This window comes from Agelaius tricolor, unplaced genomic scaffold, assembly GCF_023055355.1.
Source record: "Agelaius tricolor isolate 1412-34295 unplaced genomic scaffold, bAgeTri1.0.p SCAF_1, whole genome shotgun sequence".
NCBI classification, from domain to species: Eukaryota; Metazoa; Chordata; class Aves; order Passeriformes; family Icteridae; genus Agelaius; species Agelaius tricolor.
In genome coordinates, this window is record NW_027269261.1 from 30520520 (window position 1) to 30538852 (window position 18333).

The following is an 18333-nucleotide window of genomic DNA, read 5'->3' on the forward strand; positions in this document are numbered from 1 at the left end:
AAGCAGACATACTATCATGATTGTGCCTACTGTTCACTTTTCATAGATATAAGTAATTTTGCAAGGCAGAAAATTATGATAAATACGATTAATTCTTCAAAAGAAAACAACAAAAACGACAAAAAAGGAACTATGTCTAAAGTATATGTTGCATCATAAAGTCATGAGACAATAAGAATTTCTGAACAATGCTTCATTGTGTCATTACATGAAGAAATTACTTAAGGATCCATGATTGACTTCTAATAGAGTCCCTTCTAGAAAAAATTGGGATGAAGTGGAGTCAAAAGTGGACCTAAAGATCACAGCAAAATTATGATCTCCAGCTCCTGCATATTGAGTTTACCCTCTCTTGTCCCTGGTGACAGAGAGGGTGAAAAAGCACCTATGTGCTGAGGGCCAGTCCCATCCTAGCTTTTCTGTGTGCTACAGAAACCACTCCTTTTATAGAACCACGGAATCACAGAATATGCTGAGGTGGAAGGAATCTATCAGGATGATCTAGTTCAACTCTCGGCCTGCACAGGACACTCCAAGAATCCCACCATGTGCCTGAGAGCATCCAGAAAGAGATGTGCTTGCTCCCTGTATAGTTATGTATTCAGTCTTTCCCATGCACTCATGGGTTCTTTTTTTCTCTTCTCTCTTGCTCATAGACTTAAGTACAGAAATTCTGGCCATTCCTGAGTTCCTCGTTGCATGCTGAAGCCTCTCCAGCCTATTTCTTCCTCATCACTTAATCTTTAAATCCTACAAACTTTCTGGAAGTAAATCCCTTTATTGCCTTCTCTCCCTAAGGATTTGAGTCAGCACAGCCTTGCAGCTACACACTGGATGTGTGATATTTCTCTGTGATGGCTCTCCAATTTTCTGGTACCCCATTTCAAACAGAAAAGAGTTCTCTCCCAGCATAGCCCTTGTTCTGACACAGCTGCCTCTTGATTAGGTTGCTGCCATTCTACAGAACCACAGAATCACCTAGGTGGGAAGAAACCCTCAATATCATCTAGTTACACCACCAATCCAGCACCTTCAACCCAGAAGCCACAAAAGGGAAAATGATACCCTTTGATGCTTTACTTTTCCTTTTCCTGCTACAAGCCTAGAGTGTGAAGAAGGAAAGATGGAAAGAAAATAGGAATATGCAGATCAAAGAGAATTGAAGAATTCAATTATAAATGAGAAACCTTTATAGCTTATTGAGGTCCCCTGCATACTTCTAGCAAGAAATATTACAGCAACTATGCAAGTGAAAATAATTAGAATATTTTCTAACTGGCATTCATTAGACATGGTTTTCTATGCATCAAAGATATGAAGATGCTGCAGTAGAACATATCTATGTGAACATAGATTCACATGTTCACTGGTAAACAATCATTTTTTTCAGCAGAACATGTAAGGAACTTGTAATAACATGTCAGAGGCTATGAAAATCTACATATGAAATTTTATTGATAGTGCTTAAGCTGCCTATGTTACTACTTCTGAATTACTTTGTAAATTAAAAAAACCGTAGAAAGAATACCAAAAAAAACTAAACCAACCCCAGCCTTTTGAATCTTCAAGGTTCTCAGACTTTATCCCCATCTCAAAGTAGACTGAGGATAAATTCAGCTTTCAAGAACTGGCAACAGATCCATAGAGTGAAACTTACACAATTTGAAAATATTGAGGATCACTAACTCCTCTACAGTTCACTCTAATTCAGTAAAGAATTTATGAATAAAATAGCTACACATTTTTATTCAAGACTTTTCTTCTATAAAGGGTACCAGTTAATCATTGGTTAAGTGCCACATTCTTTACCTTTGTATGAAAAATCTTATCATGTAGAATTCTTTATTCCATTGAATTGGTATGCAGTATCTTTTCTGATAAAGGCCAGGTTTCCTAAGGTGCTCAGTTGACTTTATAGATTTACAAAAGCATGTCTAGATGCAAACTGGAGAAAACTGAAAACACTAGAAAACTGGTGTTCTGAAACCTATAAATACTAATGCCAAAAATTAGGCCATTTCAAACAGATATCCAAAATCTGTCTGAAGAATATTTCAACCATACTTTTCTGTATTTCAGAACCACAGCTATAAAATGACCCCAATTAACAACTACTTATTCTACAGCAAAAATACAAAATAAATCACATATGAAGCAAACAGATTGCATAGTGAGAATTTCTATAGACAAGTCCAGAAACAAGTTTATAACTGTTTACAATTACCTCTCTCTACGCCAGTAAATCAGATGCTACCTCTGCCCATTTTCAGGCTCTGCTTTCTATTAAAAATTCTGATACACAAATATTAAAGTTCAATACAATGCTGAGCTGAGTGGTTAGACTGGTAGCTTCTTTGAGGTATTTTTACAAGAGACTCATTATGAGGTTGTGACTGGGGGAGTGTCTGGTAAAGGTCCTCATATACTTCTGGACTGCGATTCCCTATAAGTGATCACTGAAAAAGAAGTCCAATGTTAAAAACATAGATCATTTGAGATGACACATGGAATGTATTTGCTTACCAGTTTGCATACGCTCAGCCTGCTCATTAATACTATTTAACTTCTCAGTGTAAACCTCTTTGTAGCCATTGATGAAAGAGAGATAAGATTTAGGTGTTACGTAAGCTCGTCTTCGATACCTAAACAAAAGCGTATTGGCAACATCAACTTCATGTGTATTTTTGATATATACAGCTATTTGATCACTTCCACAAAAAGAGAAAATTATATAACTCAAGTCTTTATTCATTCAAAATCAGATTTCTTCATGATGCAAACCCTTATACTTTTAGTTACATTTTTTTTATCCACAGAGACAATATTAAAGACTGTTGAATAGTGGGAATGAAGATGAAGAATTTGCAAGGTAATAGCAATTCTTTTTCATGGCCTGAGGATATAATAGCATAGCAGATTTATTTTTTATTACCCTTAAAATACCTTTATTGATACATAGAACACGAGTTCAAAAAACACTTTCAGTAGCAACATTTTTGAGATTAATTATTGCATTAATAGAAAATATTACCTTTGGAAATAATTCTCACAGCTTTCTGATACTATATCATGGAAGAGACCCATGGTTTGTACTACTTCTGTTTTAACTGGTGGAGGGCAAACCATATTAAATTCTGACAGAAAATAGTTGGACACAGCTATAAGAGCTTCCCTGGGCCATCGACTGAACCAATCCATGGTGCACCCTGATATCAGACCAGGAAATTTCAAAGAACGTGCACGGAACTTCTCACCAACCTGAAGAGAGAATTGCAGTTTGTTAGCAATATGATTCTTAAGCAAAGGTCAATGAAAGTGTTTAATTAGTAAAAACAACTAAATAGTCTATTTTCTTCTTGATCAATTTCTGCTAAGAACACTTTGAATTTTTTTCTTCTCAAATAGAGTTTTGCAAAATTTCTAACATTCAACATTCATGAAATTTGAAGAAAGAAGTTCATTACAAATATATTTTGTTTTAATATTTTGAAGCATCAAATAATGTATTTTAATTGCCAATAAAATACTGTTTTCCAGTTAAAAGCCATAATTTCACAAAAATACATTCACTGATGTGTATTAGGAAAGAATATGTGAGAGGAAAAAAATACTTTAACTTGTAAGAAATTATTTTGTTTTTAAGTATTTTGCTGTTAAGGTTTCACAGCTGTACTATTACTTTTATTATCTCAGCAATTACAACAAGACTTCAGCAATCTTTTTATGCATCTTGAACTTCCTTTAAAAAATAAAACTTGAATAATTATCTTATACCACATAGGCAACTTTGCTAATGGAAGAAAGGAAAACAGATTTATAGAAAAAACTTACTGGAGAAAAGCAGAGGACAACATGCAAGTTCTTCTTTGCTCGACTTAAGAAGTACTCATAAAGATTGTCAAAGGTAGGAGGATGCCGAGGCAGCTCTTTTTTCATCACAGGTACTAAGGATTGGGTGATTTCATCCAATTCATCCCGAGCAAATAAATTAGAAATCTTTTTACAAAGTAAGAAATTGGTAATTAATTGCATGGATGTCATTATTACAGAATTTATAAATATTTGCCTGTTAATATCTGTATCTCTCTCTCTCTGCATATACACAGTTTAGACTAAAAACCACAAGTTTAGACTTATGAAACTCCATTGAAATCTAAGAAGTCCAACTCCAGAAGAGTATAGAATTTGAATGGCAACCGAATCATCATTTAATAAAAGGCTACTGAAATACTAACCACAGCCCTTTTATATTCTCCTGGCTTACACTGAAATAAAGAAACTACATATCCAGAGCACTCCTTACTTAAAAAGTTGAAATATTTTCATTATTATTACTCTACAATGTATTACCAAGACAAATAAAGGAGTGAGAACAAATTCTACAGTACCCTGTCTCTAGAGCACATTGGCTGTCAGGCTGAGATCCTTACCTCTCCTGAAGACAGCAGATTATTTACATATTCCAAAAATGATTCCTCTTTTATCTCATTATCAGTGAAAATGAAGGTGATACCTTGTCCTTCCTGTCCAGCTGTCCTATATAATACTTTTAAATCTTCAGCCAGATTGGTTACATTATAGGATCTAAGAGAGATAAGGAACATTATCTGTTAGTTCAAAACAATGCAGAATACTGCTCTTTTTGGATTATAGTATTTTATAAATGACATTGCAAACATACTTTGTAAACACAGATATTTTGGTGCAGGAATAGCTAATACACAGTCTACCTCTTTCAAGTCAAAATAAATCCAGTGTTGTATACAGACCAGATAAGAGTGTATTGTTTTCAATATTTTTTCAATGGTGTCAAAATTGATATTAAAGAAGAAAGAAAAAAAATAGAAAAATCTGTAGCCAAGTAAAGACAAAGCAATACCATAAACCTGATTTATATATTTCTTGAATTTCTTACCTGGTTAAAGTTATCTGAAATATTTTATAGCCAGCAATGAAGGAGGCTAACTTTGAAAGACTTTGTTTTCCGGATCCACCGACTCCAACAAGTAAAGCATTTCCATAGGCTGTCCTAATAATTCGGGAAATCTATAGAGGAGATAATAAAGAAAAATATCAGTAATAAAGTTGAACATTAGTTAGGAAAATTAAAAAATCTATTATGCTTTATGCCTAATTTGCTATAATACAATGTAAAAATTATTAAAAGGATACTTGCAGAAAATTTTTCCTCAAAAGAACGCTTGTAAATTCTTTAGGAATTTTGTGTGGCTAATGAAGAAACTGCATATAAGAATATGGGATTGTTATCATCATAAACACATGAAAGGGGACATTTTGAGCTCCAGTTTATTTTGAAGACATCATCCTGAATGCGTTTAAAAATATCAATAAAAAGCTAGAACAAAGATACTAATTTCCTAATTTTAGTAGTCTGAAAGACTTAACACGAATAAACTACGCTTTAATGTTACTTTCTAGTCTATCAACTTTCAACATTTCTTTTGTGATAGTTTTTTTACCAAGTCTCCAGAGACAAAAGTTGAATTACAAATTTTCTATTCTATTGCTTTTTGACAAATATTCTTTGGGTTTATGATATATTAGTGCACTATTAAGATGCTACATTATATTTTTGTTCATATGTAAATTATGCACAAAATTCAAAAGATTGGCATCTACATCAAGTCTTTGAAATATATTCATTTTTATCTTTTATAATATTTTAGCTTACTGCACACTTCCTTATGAGGCTTTCCAGATATATATATTAAAGTCTAAATATGAAATTATGTAGGTGACTAGATTTATTGTCACCTTAGGTAGAAAGGAGCCCTGCTGTCACTGATTGCATATCAAGGATTCAAGGTCTTCTGAAATGCACTTTGCATCATGTGAACCATATTTTAAAAGAAATTTATTTACTCCTGTTTAAATGCAAAGCAAACAAACATTTACTTCATTTGAGGTGAACTAGAGACAAACAAAACCCCTTCTTCTGTTTTTGTTTCACTGCAACTTCTTTGTGTCTTTCAGCAATCCAGTCAAAGCAATTCCTGAGATAACTCTTAAAGCTGAGACACTTATCTTATACTTTGCCTTTATTTAACCCCCATGAATCAGATTTTGATTTCAGATGAATTCTTTTCTTATACATTCCTTTCTGATTAGGACAACAAATGATTGTTAGTTGAGACCTACACACTACCCTAATCTCTACCCTACACACTGATTCTATTGCAGCCCCAGTTTATGTTTCCTTTCATCCAGTCAGATTCTACCTCAGGTTGTTTTTGTCCCCTGTCAGGCACAGATACATTTGAAGTGTTCTCTGAATTCTAAATGGTTAAAAATAATTTTATATAGACAGTATAATTGTCTTTATTTATGGTCTCACATTTCCTATTGAGGAAAATTTTCATCTGTCTGAATATATATAAGTTTAAACAGATATTTAAATAAGGAATTTATTATAAAACATGCAAACAGGTAAAATGACTGTAGCTCTTTCCTAGTTCTCAAAAACGACCATGCAAAGATGGCAAAGTAGTTTGGGGATAAGAATAGCTTTTCACAATGTGCACTCTAAGACTAGCTTGTCCAAGTAAACACTGTTACAACAGTTAAATAAAAAAGTAGCAATACCAAACCTTAATAAGATGTGTCATTGCATCCTTGAAAAACACCAGATCAAGAAAGGACCCTCGAATATTTTCATTGTATTGGGACTGATATTGCCGCAATTTGTTACAAAGGAATTCATAGCTTGGAATCTGGGGACAAAAAAGAAAAAGAAAAAAATCTGTAGCAACACTTGTAGAGCACTTCAGAATTTTAAAACTCCCTTGATATTTCTACACAAACTTCAGTTTTATGTTTTGGCCATGTGTAATGATATTATCTTGCTAATTCACCATAATTATTGCAGTTGTGTTTACACAGAAATTTTTTGCTAATGGTGGAAGAAAAAAAGAAGCAACAAGAACAGGAAAAGATAGATCACATTTGTATGTCGTTATTAAATCTAACATCACTAAAATGATTTGTTGCATGCTAACTAGAAAAATCTGGATATATTTTCACAAAAAAATTCATAGCTATTTAACAAAACTGTATTGTATGAGTTCAGCAATATAACACTTAAAAATTAAAGGAAAACTTTGGTGCCTAGTATTTGATTTGTAAAATGAAATACCTCCTCATAAACTTTTGGTGCTTGAAGCTCAACATCTTCTGGTTCTTCACCAGTTGGTTCAGGCTCATCTCGTAAAAAATCTACAAAATACGGTTCACTTTTGAGAACTTGACTTAAATCTGCCTCCACATATTCCTCAATTGTTTTATCAATAGTTTGTTCAAACCAAGCTGTGTCTTCGGGTGTATTAAACCTGAAAACCATAAATTAGTACAAATTAAAAATAATATTTCTAGTTATATAGAGAGAAAACAGGTATCTAAGTACTAAGAAAAAACCCTAAAACAACAACAAAAAAACCCCAAAACTTGTAACATTTTAAAGAAAAATATGTATTAGACAATACATACTACACAGTGTATGTAGTGAAAAAGGATTTTTCACTACACAGTGAAATTACAATTTTTCAAAAAAAGGATTTTTCAATTCACAGTGAAATTCTGTGATTACATACACAGAAAAGGATTAGGCAACATTCACAAAAATTAAGTGCTTCCATACTATAAAGTGTTATAGTCAGTGACATGAAATATTAAAAAAGATAATTTGATTTTCCAAGTTTGACCAAGAATGAGACAACAACAGACTATGTAATTTTTCAGATAAAAAAGGCAGAAAAAGGATGAATGCTTTCCCAAATAACCACGGCTAAGTGAATCTTTCATCTTTCAACCTACAGTAGAACAGCATCATTTCTGGTATCACAACACTGCCTATGGAACTGCAATTGGACAAGGAATACTGAAAGGAAGGTAGTATATGCCACTACATCCTGACTCCATTCTCAACACGTCTTACACAAAAACCCATAATTAGCAGAGGAATACACATTGGGGTAGAGGGGACTAATTAAAGTCCAGAAACATATACTAGTGACTACATTTCATTGTGTAAACAGCTTTATCTGCTTCCCTTAAAAGATTCAATCTGATTTTAATACAGATCAGACCTTTGGCTACTCTGCTTATGATTACTGGTGAAGCAACAAAAAATACTACTTAGGAGTGACTGGCAAATGCAAGAGACAAGATCCACCTCATCCACAGAAAAAACTAATTCCAACTGTCAATGTCAAAGTACATAAAAAATAGTTTCCATATATTTACTTCTTTTTCTTTTCAGTGATACTGAAAGTAGAAAAAATTTGAAGAAGCCCAGTGCTGTGAGTTTTCAAATAAGACAAGCTAAATTGAAGAACTGTTGTAGAGATAGCCTAGGTATGCATTACATCACTATTGCTAGAGGTCTTTTGTAATGACATTAAAATATTAATCACTAGGAAATTTAAAAGCATAATGGAAACAGGGAATGCATGACTATGCTCTCTGTCTCCCTCTTTCTAATATATCTGTAAAAATACATGTCTTCTATGCATTTTTAAATTTACCACAACAAATTAAAAACATGTATTAACATATCAATAAATACCAGTGATACTGCTCCCTAATTTAAAGCAGAAAATAGTACACTGTATAATTCTGTATGATACTTCTGCCTTAGTAGGGTGGATCCTAGCTTAAAATAAAATTAAATATTTTCCCTGTCTCATTTCAACAGCACTCTGTTGCACATAAAAATTTACAGACATAAATTTTGTCAAATATGTATGTTTGTATAATATTTGATAGTTAAGAGAGTGAGAAATATCAGACAGAAATATCAGCACTGCTAATATTTTGTAGTGGACGGACTTCTCTGATCACAGAGAAATAATTATAACTACTCACAGTAGTAGAGGGTATATGTCAGGCTTTTAGCAGCAGCTTTAGTGCTACATCTAGAATTTCACAAGAAATTGAAGCACAATGAACAGAAAAATAATAGTGGTCTCCAAGACATACAGGTCATAGTTATATCTGTTTTATGAATATTTTGAAAGAGATTTGTAGGAAATGGGCCAATTTTTAGTCATAAGCATGCAATCCTGTTTTTTTTCTGTGAGGAGAGCAAAGCAATTTTAAATTAACCTATGTGTATAAATTTAGGACACCATAAAGTTCTCTTTTCTACAGTGCAATCAGCTGAGTGCAGCTAAAGGGGGAAAAAAAGTAGGTTAAAAGATATAATACCTAGATATTTTGATGTTTTCCATTCAGATACTGGGTTAATATATCAGTATATACCATGATATTTGTTGGAATAACACACCAATGCAGACTGTATGTAAAATAAGATAAAAGTTTTCATATTGGCCTAATAAGATTTACAACATTTAGCAGTTTTACAGATGTATGAGCATAAATGAAGTAAATGGCTAAACCTACAAAATATAAAATGCCATAATTATTATACCTGTCAGCAATTACCCTGGTACATTCATGTTTAAAAAGTTTTAGGATAACACTGCTGGTTGTGCATTCTTCTGCCTTTATAGTTAACATTCCTTGCCAAATTCTAGAAAGGTCTCGAAGGTTGAAGATATAGTGGAATTTAGATGGTGTAGGTAACATCTTTGCCTAAAGAGAAAGATTGTTAATATTCAAAATCAGTTAACACCAAGAAAGAATCAATAAAAATTATAACTTTATCATTAATAACACATATAAAACATGCAAATAACAAAATACACTACTATTCACACATAATAGTGTGGGAAAACTGTTTATAAGAAGTCACCAAGAGTATCTAATTCCTTAACAGCAGAATCTATCACTAAATGTAGAACACCAAGACATACAACATGTAATTTTTTCACCTGTTGCTCTGGGTTTATAAATTAAAAATTATAATTTGTAAAGAATTTCACTCCCTGCCCCTTAGCTATGGAGATCAAAGTTTTGGGTAACATGAATTAACTCATAGGAATGAATGGACTGGTATTTCTATTCTGTCTTCTATAGTGAAATCTGATATTTTCCAGATTTCATCTGGAAAACATTGTAGCCCATTCTCTGGGGGTTTTTTTAATCTCTTATTTTCTTTTCTTGTGGTCTGGTTTTTTGTTTGTGTTTTTCTTATAGATATGATCTTAGGGAATAGTTGCCTAAACTAAACTAATAGTCACTCTATGTGGAAGGGGTTAACAGCAGGCTTGTTAGTTAAAGGAGCGAGAAGAAGTTGAGAAGTAAGAAGAAGTTGACAAGGAGCTTTCTCTAAGGTTGTAACTAAGGAGATTGAGAGAAGAAAGATAAGAGAACTTTGTAGCTAGACGAAGCATTTTTAGAAAGTTAGTTGAAGTTACTATAACTTCTCACTAATAGTATTATGTTGACTTATTGGAACTAATAGTAAAGATAGAAGAAGCATAAACAATTAGAAAGCGTATAAAAGTCAGCTATGTTCAATAATAAAGTATTGCCAACTAAAACTGCTTGTAATCTCTACTTTATGTCGTAACCACCTCAACAACAACAACTCTATTCAGAGATAAAACTTTCCTTGTATTTATACCTTTGTCCGCTGCCACAATATTCTTCCTGTTGAGACCAATTTTTCCACCATACCACATACTTCAGGGTTGAATTCTCTACAGGGATGAAAGTATCCATTGGCAATTATACCTGAAAAATACAAGACACAATAAACAATTAATCTCAGCTTGTAGGATATAATAAGGTAGGTCATGGACAAGACAAATAGGTGCTTATTTAAAATAGTACTTGGTAAAACATAATTTAAAATTACAGGTGAAATTATTTTTCTCTGTTGTCTATGGCTTTTCTGAATTGGTATAGAAAAATTGAGCAGTAAGTGCTGGGTTTCTGCCATATCCTGTATTGACAGAGTTTCCAGAATTGAGAAATTTAGCAACAGAGTACATTCCAGACAGTTCAGAGTTGGAATGTTAACCTACACAGAAATAGCAGGGCTTATAGTCTTCCAGGAAATGTCATTACTTTCTTAATATTTGTTTGTCCAAAACTAGAAAGACAAGCATTTTAAGGAATTAATTTCTCTTCCACAGCACTATTTTTGCTGTACCACAGATTCAGCTGTTTTCCTGGAAGAACTCTGAATTTGCATGATGAAAGTGAGAAAGAAAGCATACTTTTATAAATTTTAAATCCATTACAAAGGGAAATAAACTGTACTAAAACAAAAAAAAAGTACCAAAAATTTTGTCAATGGATGCATTGGATGGCAATGTACAATTGAATACAGAAAATTGTCTTTTTAAACGCTGGGGAATATCGTTACGGCCTCCTCCAGGATGTATCATTGCTGCTATTATTTGTACATCCACAATTGTAAGGAAGTCTCCAGGTTTATCCAAGCTGTACATTCCTCTCATTTCCATCATCTGACGGACAATTTCATTTGTTATCTGGAAATTTATGTGAGTTGTACAGATTAGAAATTTATGCAAGAAAAGAAGAAAATACACCATGATAATTTAACTTCTTTTTGTAATTCTCCCAATCCATAGTGAGATATTGTTACCTTAATCGAAAAACAGATTAAACTACCTTCCTTAGACATATGGAAAATCTTGGTTTATGTGATTTTAAGAGGCAGAAAAATTTTTCACAGCTGTACTGGCATATAATATCAAGAAATTGTGTTTGTATTCTTTTGAACTAAACAAAATTAATGACATTAACTGGAGTAGAAAAAAATTTGTTCCTTAATTTGTTGCTGGAAATTCAGCTACAAATGTTGCAGCTATGCTTTTCCGCTCACTCTTGGGCCTCCTTCAAAGCAAAATAAGTTATTTTTTAATGTTTCTTTTGGAAAGGTTATTCACTCTTCATTCCACTCTACAGCTCCAGAGTTTGCCCACAGCAAGTTCTCCAATGATATTCAGCAGGCCTTATGTATGTGCTCACACACCCCACCAAAACCAGTATGATATGCAGCATGTCACCAATCACAAACCATTATTCCATCAAAAATATTTCAGCCATGTCTTGGGGCCATAATGCAAGACTTAGTGGAGGCCTTGAATTTTTCATATCCTTTATTTCTCTCTCCAAGGTATTGGCCTTTCTCTTGGCGCAGCTTTATTTATTAGTCCTCTCAGATTAATGTCAATCTTGAAATTGATAATATGCTACTTTAGTACAGTGCTGATTTTTGTTTAGTCTTAAAAAAATAAGGAAGTGGATATTATGTAAAATATAGCATCATTATATTACATATTTCATCAATAAATATAATTTTCTTTCTTTTTTTTTTTGTGTGCATCAGTGTACCAAAATTATAAAGCACTTCCAATAATTGACAGTTAATTAAAAAATTTAGGAAGTCCACTATATATATGTATGTATAAGAAATCCACATAAAAAACCACAAAAATTTGAGAATAAGTAGTAAATATTTAAAAGGTCTACCTGATCTCCCCATTCATTGATAAATGGCATATTGATATCATCAATAAAAATAGTCATCTTTCTGCCCCCAGGAGGTCCATAAGTGCTTCCAACACGTTTGTCCACATAACTCTCTATTGTCCTCTAAAAAGATAAAGAAAGTTCTCTTTTTATATCTAAAGCAATAATATTTAAAAGAAATCGTTGAAAAACCTGCAACAGCACTCAGCCAATGATTCTGTCATTTTGCTAGCAGTTTCATCTTTAATTTTACTATTAAGGAAACCAGTTCCTAAGGAAACCAACTCCAGTCCTGCAATCCACCTTTGGCTATCAGAGCTTTTTAAAAAGTTTCCAAACTTAGAAATTATCATTTCATTATCAGCATTATCATTCTAATAACTAATATAACTTGTTTAATATTTGCAATACAACTGCAGGGCACAGAGGCCACTTAGATTCCTTTAATTATGATTTTCCAAGTGTCTTGTGAGGGATATAATGTAAAATTTTTAATATTTTGGTGGCAAGAAAGAGGATGCAATAGACAAGTAAGAATGATATATAGCCGAAGTGTTTCTTCAAAGTTCTACAGCTCTGCAGTATTTCTAAAGATACATAAACAATGACATAAAAAAACACCTTACAAGATGGTACCAGATGTTTTCCTTAGACAAGTAATGTTTTCTCCATAAAAGCACAAATGTCACCCTATATGAGTAATGTAGCATGTGCTGTCATAAAGATAAAAGTATTAAAAGTATTTTTGAAACAGAAAATACACACATCTTTTGTCCAGTGTTTTTGCCCCATTTTTACAACAGGATATTGATGAGTATTTTAAGATACAGGCATACAGAGAATATGTGATTAAGGTGTAAAAGAGAAACTGGTAAGTGATTACATAAGAAATCAAGAACTTTGTAGCATGTCTAATGCATCCAAAATCACACAACCTTTCAAATAGCCTCCGAATGGTGACTCAAAATTAAAAAAAAAAAAATTAGTGTAACTCTTTCAAGTGTTTAGAAGAATTTCACCTGCTTTTCTGCTACATCTCTCCATTGGAAACCAGCAGAGTGAATCATGTCTTGAGCTGACTCACTGCTAAGGGAGCCCCTCTTCTGCAGGACTGCAGCAGAGACAACACACACCAAGGTCCTCTCACACATTCTCTGTACCAGAGACGAGCAAGCCTGGGATTTGTTTCCAAGAATGTACCCATAATATGCTTCATAAAGGACACTGGGACAGACACTGACTGTTCAACAAGCCTTGCATGCATGAAAGGGTGGCTGCCTTATTCTGTCTCATTTTGATACAAACCATGACCAGAGATCTTACACATAAGAATGGAAAAAACTGGGAAAAACTCAGCAGCCATTCTGTGAGTCTGGAATTTCTTTTAAAAACAGGTGTATGGTTCACTATTTTTCACCATTTTCTTAATAAAATTTATATTAGGTTCTTAAAAAATATGCCTAATTTTGCAATGGAGTTTGTAAGACCTATTCCATGAACAGATTTTTCAATCAATAAATGTTTCAAAATGAATTCTTTTTCCTACCAGAGGCTCATCACTATGAATTCATTACATTGAATTGGTAATGAAGCTAATTTAACTTACAGAATCATATCCTGGCAAATTAGTAGTATCAAGTCATACCACAGTGTTATAAAACATCCTTTCAATCACTTGAAAAAACCTGTACAGCATTTTTTTTTCTGTTTATAGAGATTTTTACCAGTTACATAGAGTAAGAGAAATTTCTACAAAGTTGTCCTGCTAGAGGTCTTTAAAATTGAATTTCTGATGCTGTAGTTACCCTTGAGCTGAGGGAAAAAAATTATCTAAAGGTTGATATCAGTTCTTTATTTAACTAAAATTAAAATTAATACTTTGTACTAAAGAATCATAAAAAACCGAAAGGATAACCAAAAATCTAAGAAGAAAATCAGAGGTCTTTAGCAAAAAAAATTCATTCTTAGAATTCCTAATGAAAAATCTCACAGCAATCATGAATATATGTATCTCTATGTGAGTTTATATTTATGTATATAATATGTATATAATGTATGTAGATAATGTATGTAATTTATGTATATAATATGTATATAATATATGTATCTCTATGTGAGGCTATATTTTACTCTGATCTGCAAAAATTATTTTTTATAGAATTTTCTGAAATGTTGAAGTGACTTAGACAATACAGATCCTTTAGAATTTATTTCTAAATCACTTCTCATCAGAATTAAGTACCCTTTACACACTTAGCAAGGAAATGGTATGCAAGATTGCTTAAAATCTATATTTTTACCTGAAACATAAATGGTTCTGTGGCAGAAGAAAAGTTTAGACTTTTTGACAAATGCTCTTCTGGGTCATATCTCTTCATATATCCCTTAATCATAACTGTCTTCGCAGTCCCCTGTTCTCCTATGAGCAAAACAGCCTGTAACAGATAATTAAACCACATAAGTAATATCAAAACTTATATTTATATATGCATAACAGACCTATTTTTGAGAAAAGAATAGTTTCTGTGTCTATTTTTAAGTGCTACATTTTTTGATAGGTTTTTCTTGTCTCCAGATGCACTGACACCATATGTGTTTTTCATCCCACACAGATTCTCCAAGAAATTTCCTTGAAGAATTAAAAGAGAAAGGAAGAAACAAGAATGTGCTAGAGGATTTTCTTCCAGTTGCCAAACTTCTTCCAGTTTCTGACACATCTGCTGCAACAGTCTCCTTTAGTGGATGACCCTAAGAAGGCTTCCTGTAAATTCCTTCCTTTATATTCTAAAGTTTTGTTCTTGCAAAAAAAAAAATACAGAGGATCCATGCTAAGAAAATAAAAATAAAACAATATAATGATGCACCTCAGAAGCAATGACTAGAGACAATGACTAGAAAATTAAGAACAATTGTAACATCCAGTTATTTTTAAAGTAGTTTTCTACTTAATTCATATGGTAGGTATATACTAAAATATGTAATCCTGTACTTACTTTCTTTTGTTTTGCAATTGTGTTTATCAAAAACTGGGTTCTGGTATTATCAACATTTGGAACCAGAATAGATGCATAGTCCGGGACATGATCTGTTGGATAAACAAATTCCTGAACTTTATTACTCCAGTGCTCCCAGGCACCTGAAATGACAAAAAAAAAAAAAAGGGGGGGGGGGGAATTTCATAATATTATGGGTAGAATACTAAAAAGTGTAAAAAGGGATACATTTTCTCAAATCTGTCTAAAAGGCACCTAAGAAAGGGCATTCTTTTAGTCATGACCTGTAATCAGTCTACAATCCTACTAAATGTAGACATATTTATTGAGTTTATATATACTTATCTAAATAAAAACCCTAAAGAATGTTTACCTAGAAACAAATTCTCACACTGCTAATGAAAAATTACAGAACATGGCAATATGGATTTCACATGTGTACTCTAAATCAATATTGCTGGCAAAAAAAAAATCTGGATATGAGAGAAATCAATTTCTTCACAAGAGAACGTACTCTGTCATGACAGTAAGTTTTTTGTGACCATGGTTTTTTGTGCTAGTTAAATTTTAAAAACTGTTCTAGAAAATAGTACACTATTCCAAATATCAAGAATCAAAATATCTCACTATTCTTATAATTCTATAACCTTTCAGATTCATGCCTGGTTATTAGACGTGAATTACTAAGCAAAATTAAAATCAGATTTTATTCCTTTAACAAGAACTACCACCTATAAGAAAATTAAACATAAAATAGTATTGAGCTAGACTAAACCAGCCTAAGCATGAATTATCTACAAATTGCAGGCTGGCTAAATTGATAGAAAAGTAATTTGTAAGAAGGAAATTAAAAAGAAATAATAAAATATTATCAGTGAGCACTCTATGCCTTGTCTCTGACTTCTCACATCCACATATGTGCTGGTACTACACTGTCAAAAATCCTCAACTCATAGGACTGTATAATGAGGACTAAAGCAGTAGCAGAGTTTTAAAATGACAGTTTAAAAAAGAATATTGGTTCTTTTTCTTACCACGATCAGTTACATAAAACTCATACATCGTTTGATTGCTGCCACGGGGGATTTTGGGTAAGTCTAATTTACTATCATGAGCTCTAATGAAGGCTTCAAGTTTATCTCGACTGTCCAGCTCCAGAAGGGCACCTAAGCTCCACATTATTGCAAAGTTGAACAATTTATGCAGAAGTTGTATAGTTGATACGCCACGTTCTTCCTTCAATGGAATCAAGCCCTCCAGAAGATTAATAGACTGAAAATATTTTAAAATATGCATTTAGAAAATATTACATAATCACTTTCTATTTACCCATATAAGTATGCACATGCATTATTTATATATATTCAAAATTTAAATCAACACAGATTACAAAATCCACCAAGCATAAAATTCAGAACAACAAACCAAATAAAATTTATTAAAGATAGCTACATAAAACTGAATAAAATTTTCAAAGTTAATTAGGTAATTTGATTATTAGTTATCCTTCTAAATTATGCCTACAAAACAAACATCATTTATGAACTAGGGTAACAAAGCAGCTTAAGGGACTTTACAATATTCAGAACTCCAAGAATAGGTGAAGCTTAGCCATTTCTTTCCATTTTAAAACATGAAAGAATTTTCAGCATCTGTCTGATGTATTTATCTCAATTATGGTACAATTTATGTATCTATCACATTAACTTCTATTTTTTAATTTAAAAAATATTAAATTATTCTGTTATGTGATTGCTTCACTTTGTTTATAAGGAACTAGAGTCCAGATTCTAGAAAAATAGTAACTTGTTATCTACAATTCTGAGATGTTGCTTATGAATTTGGATGTTGACTGTCTTAGGCAACCCCATTTGTACTCCACTTCTATACAAGACAGTGTGCAGCATATTGTTCCAAAATACGCTTTTTTACCAGTGAGACAGATTTTTCAGTCAGCTCTTGGAATTAGTATTCTTTAGGCTGTCTTGCATCTCATAACTGGAGTGGGAAGTAATAAAGTAACACATGCCTCTAATGCTTGCCCAGAATCTCATTTGCAACAGTGGCCAAAAGTGGAGGAGTCAAAAGAAAAAAATCTCTCTTGGCTTGTGGTGGTCCTGGGGTAGTACTTTCTGTTGGTACCCTCTTCAGCTTGTGGCTTTCTAAACAATACACACTTTTTCTGTTTTTATAATCCCATGTGGTTTTTTCCACCCTGAAAATAGCAAGACTGGTCTTGAGCCTACATAAACTTTTATTGTCTATTACAACATTTGGCAAGATGTCCCATAGGCCGGCTATTCATGGCATTGAACAGTTTGTTTTCTTCCTGTGTGAACTCCTTCATGCTTATCTTCACTGAATTTCATTTGCCATTTTATTACCTATTTATTCAGTCTCATAAAGTCTGTCTACAGTTCTTCATGGTTAGTTGTTTTGTCCTTAATACCCTGAATAATCTAGTATCATCAATAAATTTCTTCACCTAAAACTTTTCCAAACTCTTTATGAACATTTTGAACAGCACTGATCCCTGCAAAGATGCTTCAGGATCAGTGATAGCCTCTATCCTTCCTAAGAACTGATAATCCAGTCATACATTTACTATCTTCCTATACATTGTTTATCTAGAAATGAAACTCCTATCTTCTGCTATGACTATTTAGCATCCACGTAAATGCCTGGTGAAGAATTATGTCAAGCACCTTTGATCCTTCATGCAGACTATATCAATCAAGTCTCCTTTAGCTACAAGTTTACTGACTTTTCCAATAGGCACATAAGGCAGGATAACTCTATAAACAGAAGACTGGTGTTGAATCTCCTAAGGTAAATGATATTTGTCTTCCTAATGAGGTAGGCCAGAGGATGCATAAAGAGTTAGAAAGTCAGTGGAAATTACAAGAAGGAAAGCAAA

General features: G+C 32.8%; 1 protein-coding gene across 1 annotated transcript in view; it reads right to left on the reverse strand.

Moving 5' to 3' along the window:
* DNAH8 (dynein axonemal heavy chain 8) overlaps window positions 1-18333 on the reverse strand; it is a 114751-nt gene that overhangs the window by 35272 nt on the left and 61146 nt on the right. Inside the window, exons 52-65 of the mRNA XM_071428341.1 lie at window positions 16451-16688; window positions 15417-15559; window positions 14724-14858; window positions 12424-12546; window positions 11204-11417; window positions 10544-10653; window positions 9446-9609; window positions 7154-7346; window positions 6609-6731; window positions 4916-5046; window positions 4431-4584; window positions 3832-3996; window positions 3032-3258; window positions 2524-2642 (exon numbers count right to left, since the gene is read on the reverse strand). Coding sequence (XP_071284442.1) covers window positions 2524-2642; window positions 3032-3258; window positions 3832-3996; window positions 4431-4584; window positions 4916-5046; window positions 6609-6731; window positions 7154-7346; window positions 9446-9609; window positions 10544-10653; window positions 11204-11417; window positions 12424-12546; window positions 14724-14858; window positions 15417-15559; window positions 16451-16688 — 2239 coding nt within the window. The remainder of the gene's footprint in view (window positions 1-2523; window positions 2643-3031; window positions 3259-3831; window positions 3997-4430; window positions 4585-4915; window positions 5047-6608; window positions 6732-7153; window positions 7347-9445; window positions 9610-10543; window positions 10654-11203; window positions 11418-12423; window positions 12547-14723; window positions 14859-15416; window positions 15560-16450; window positions 16689-18333) is intronic.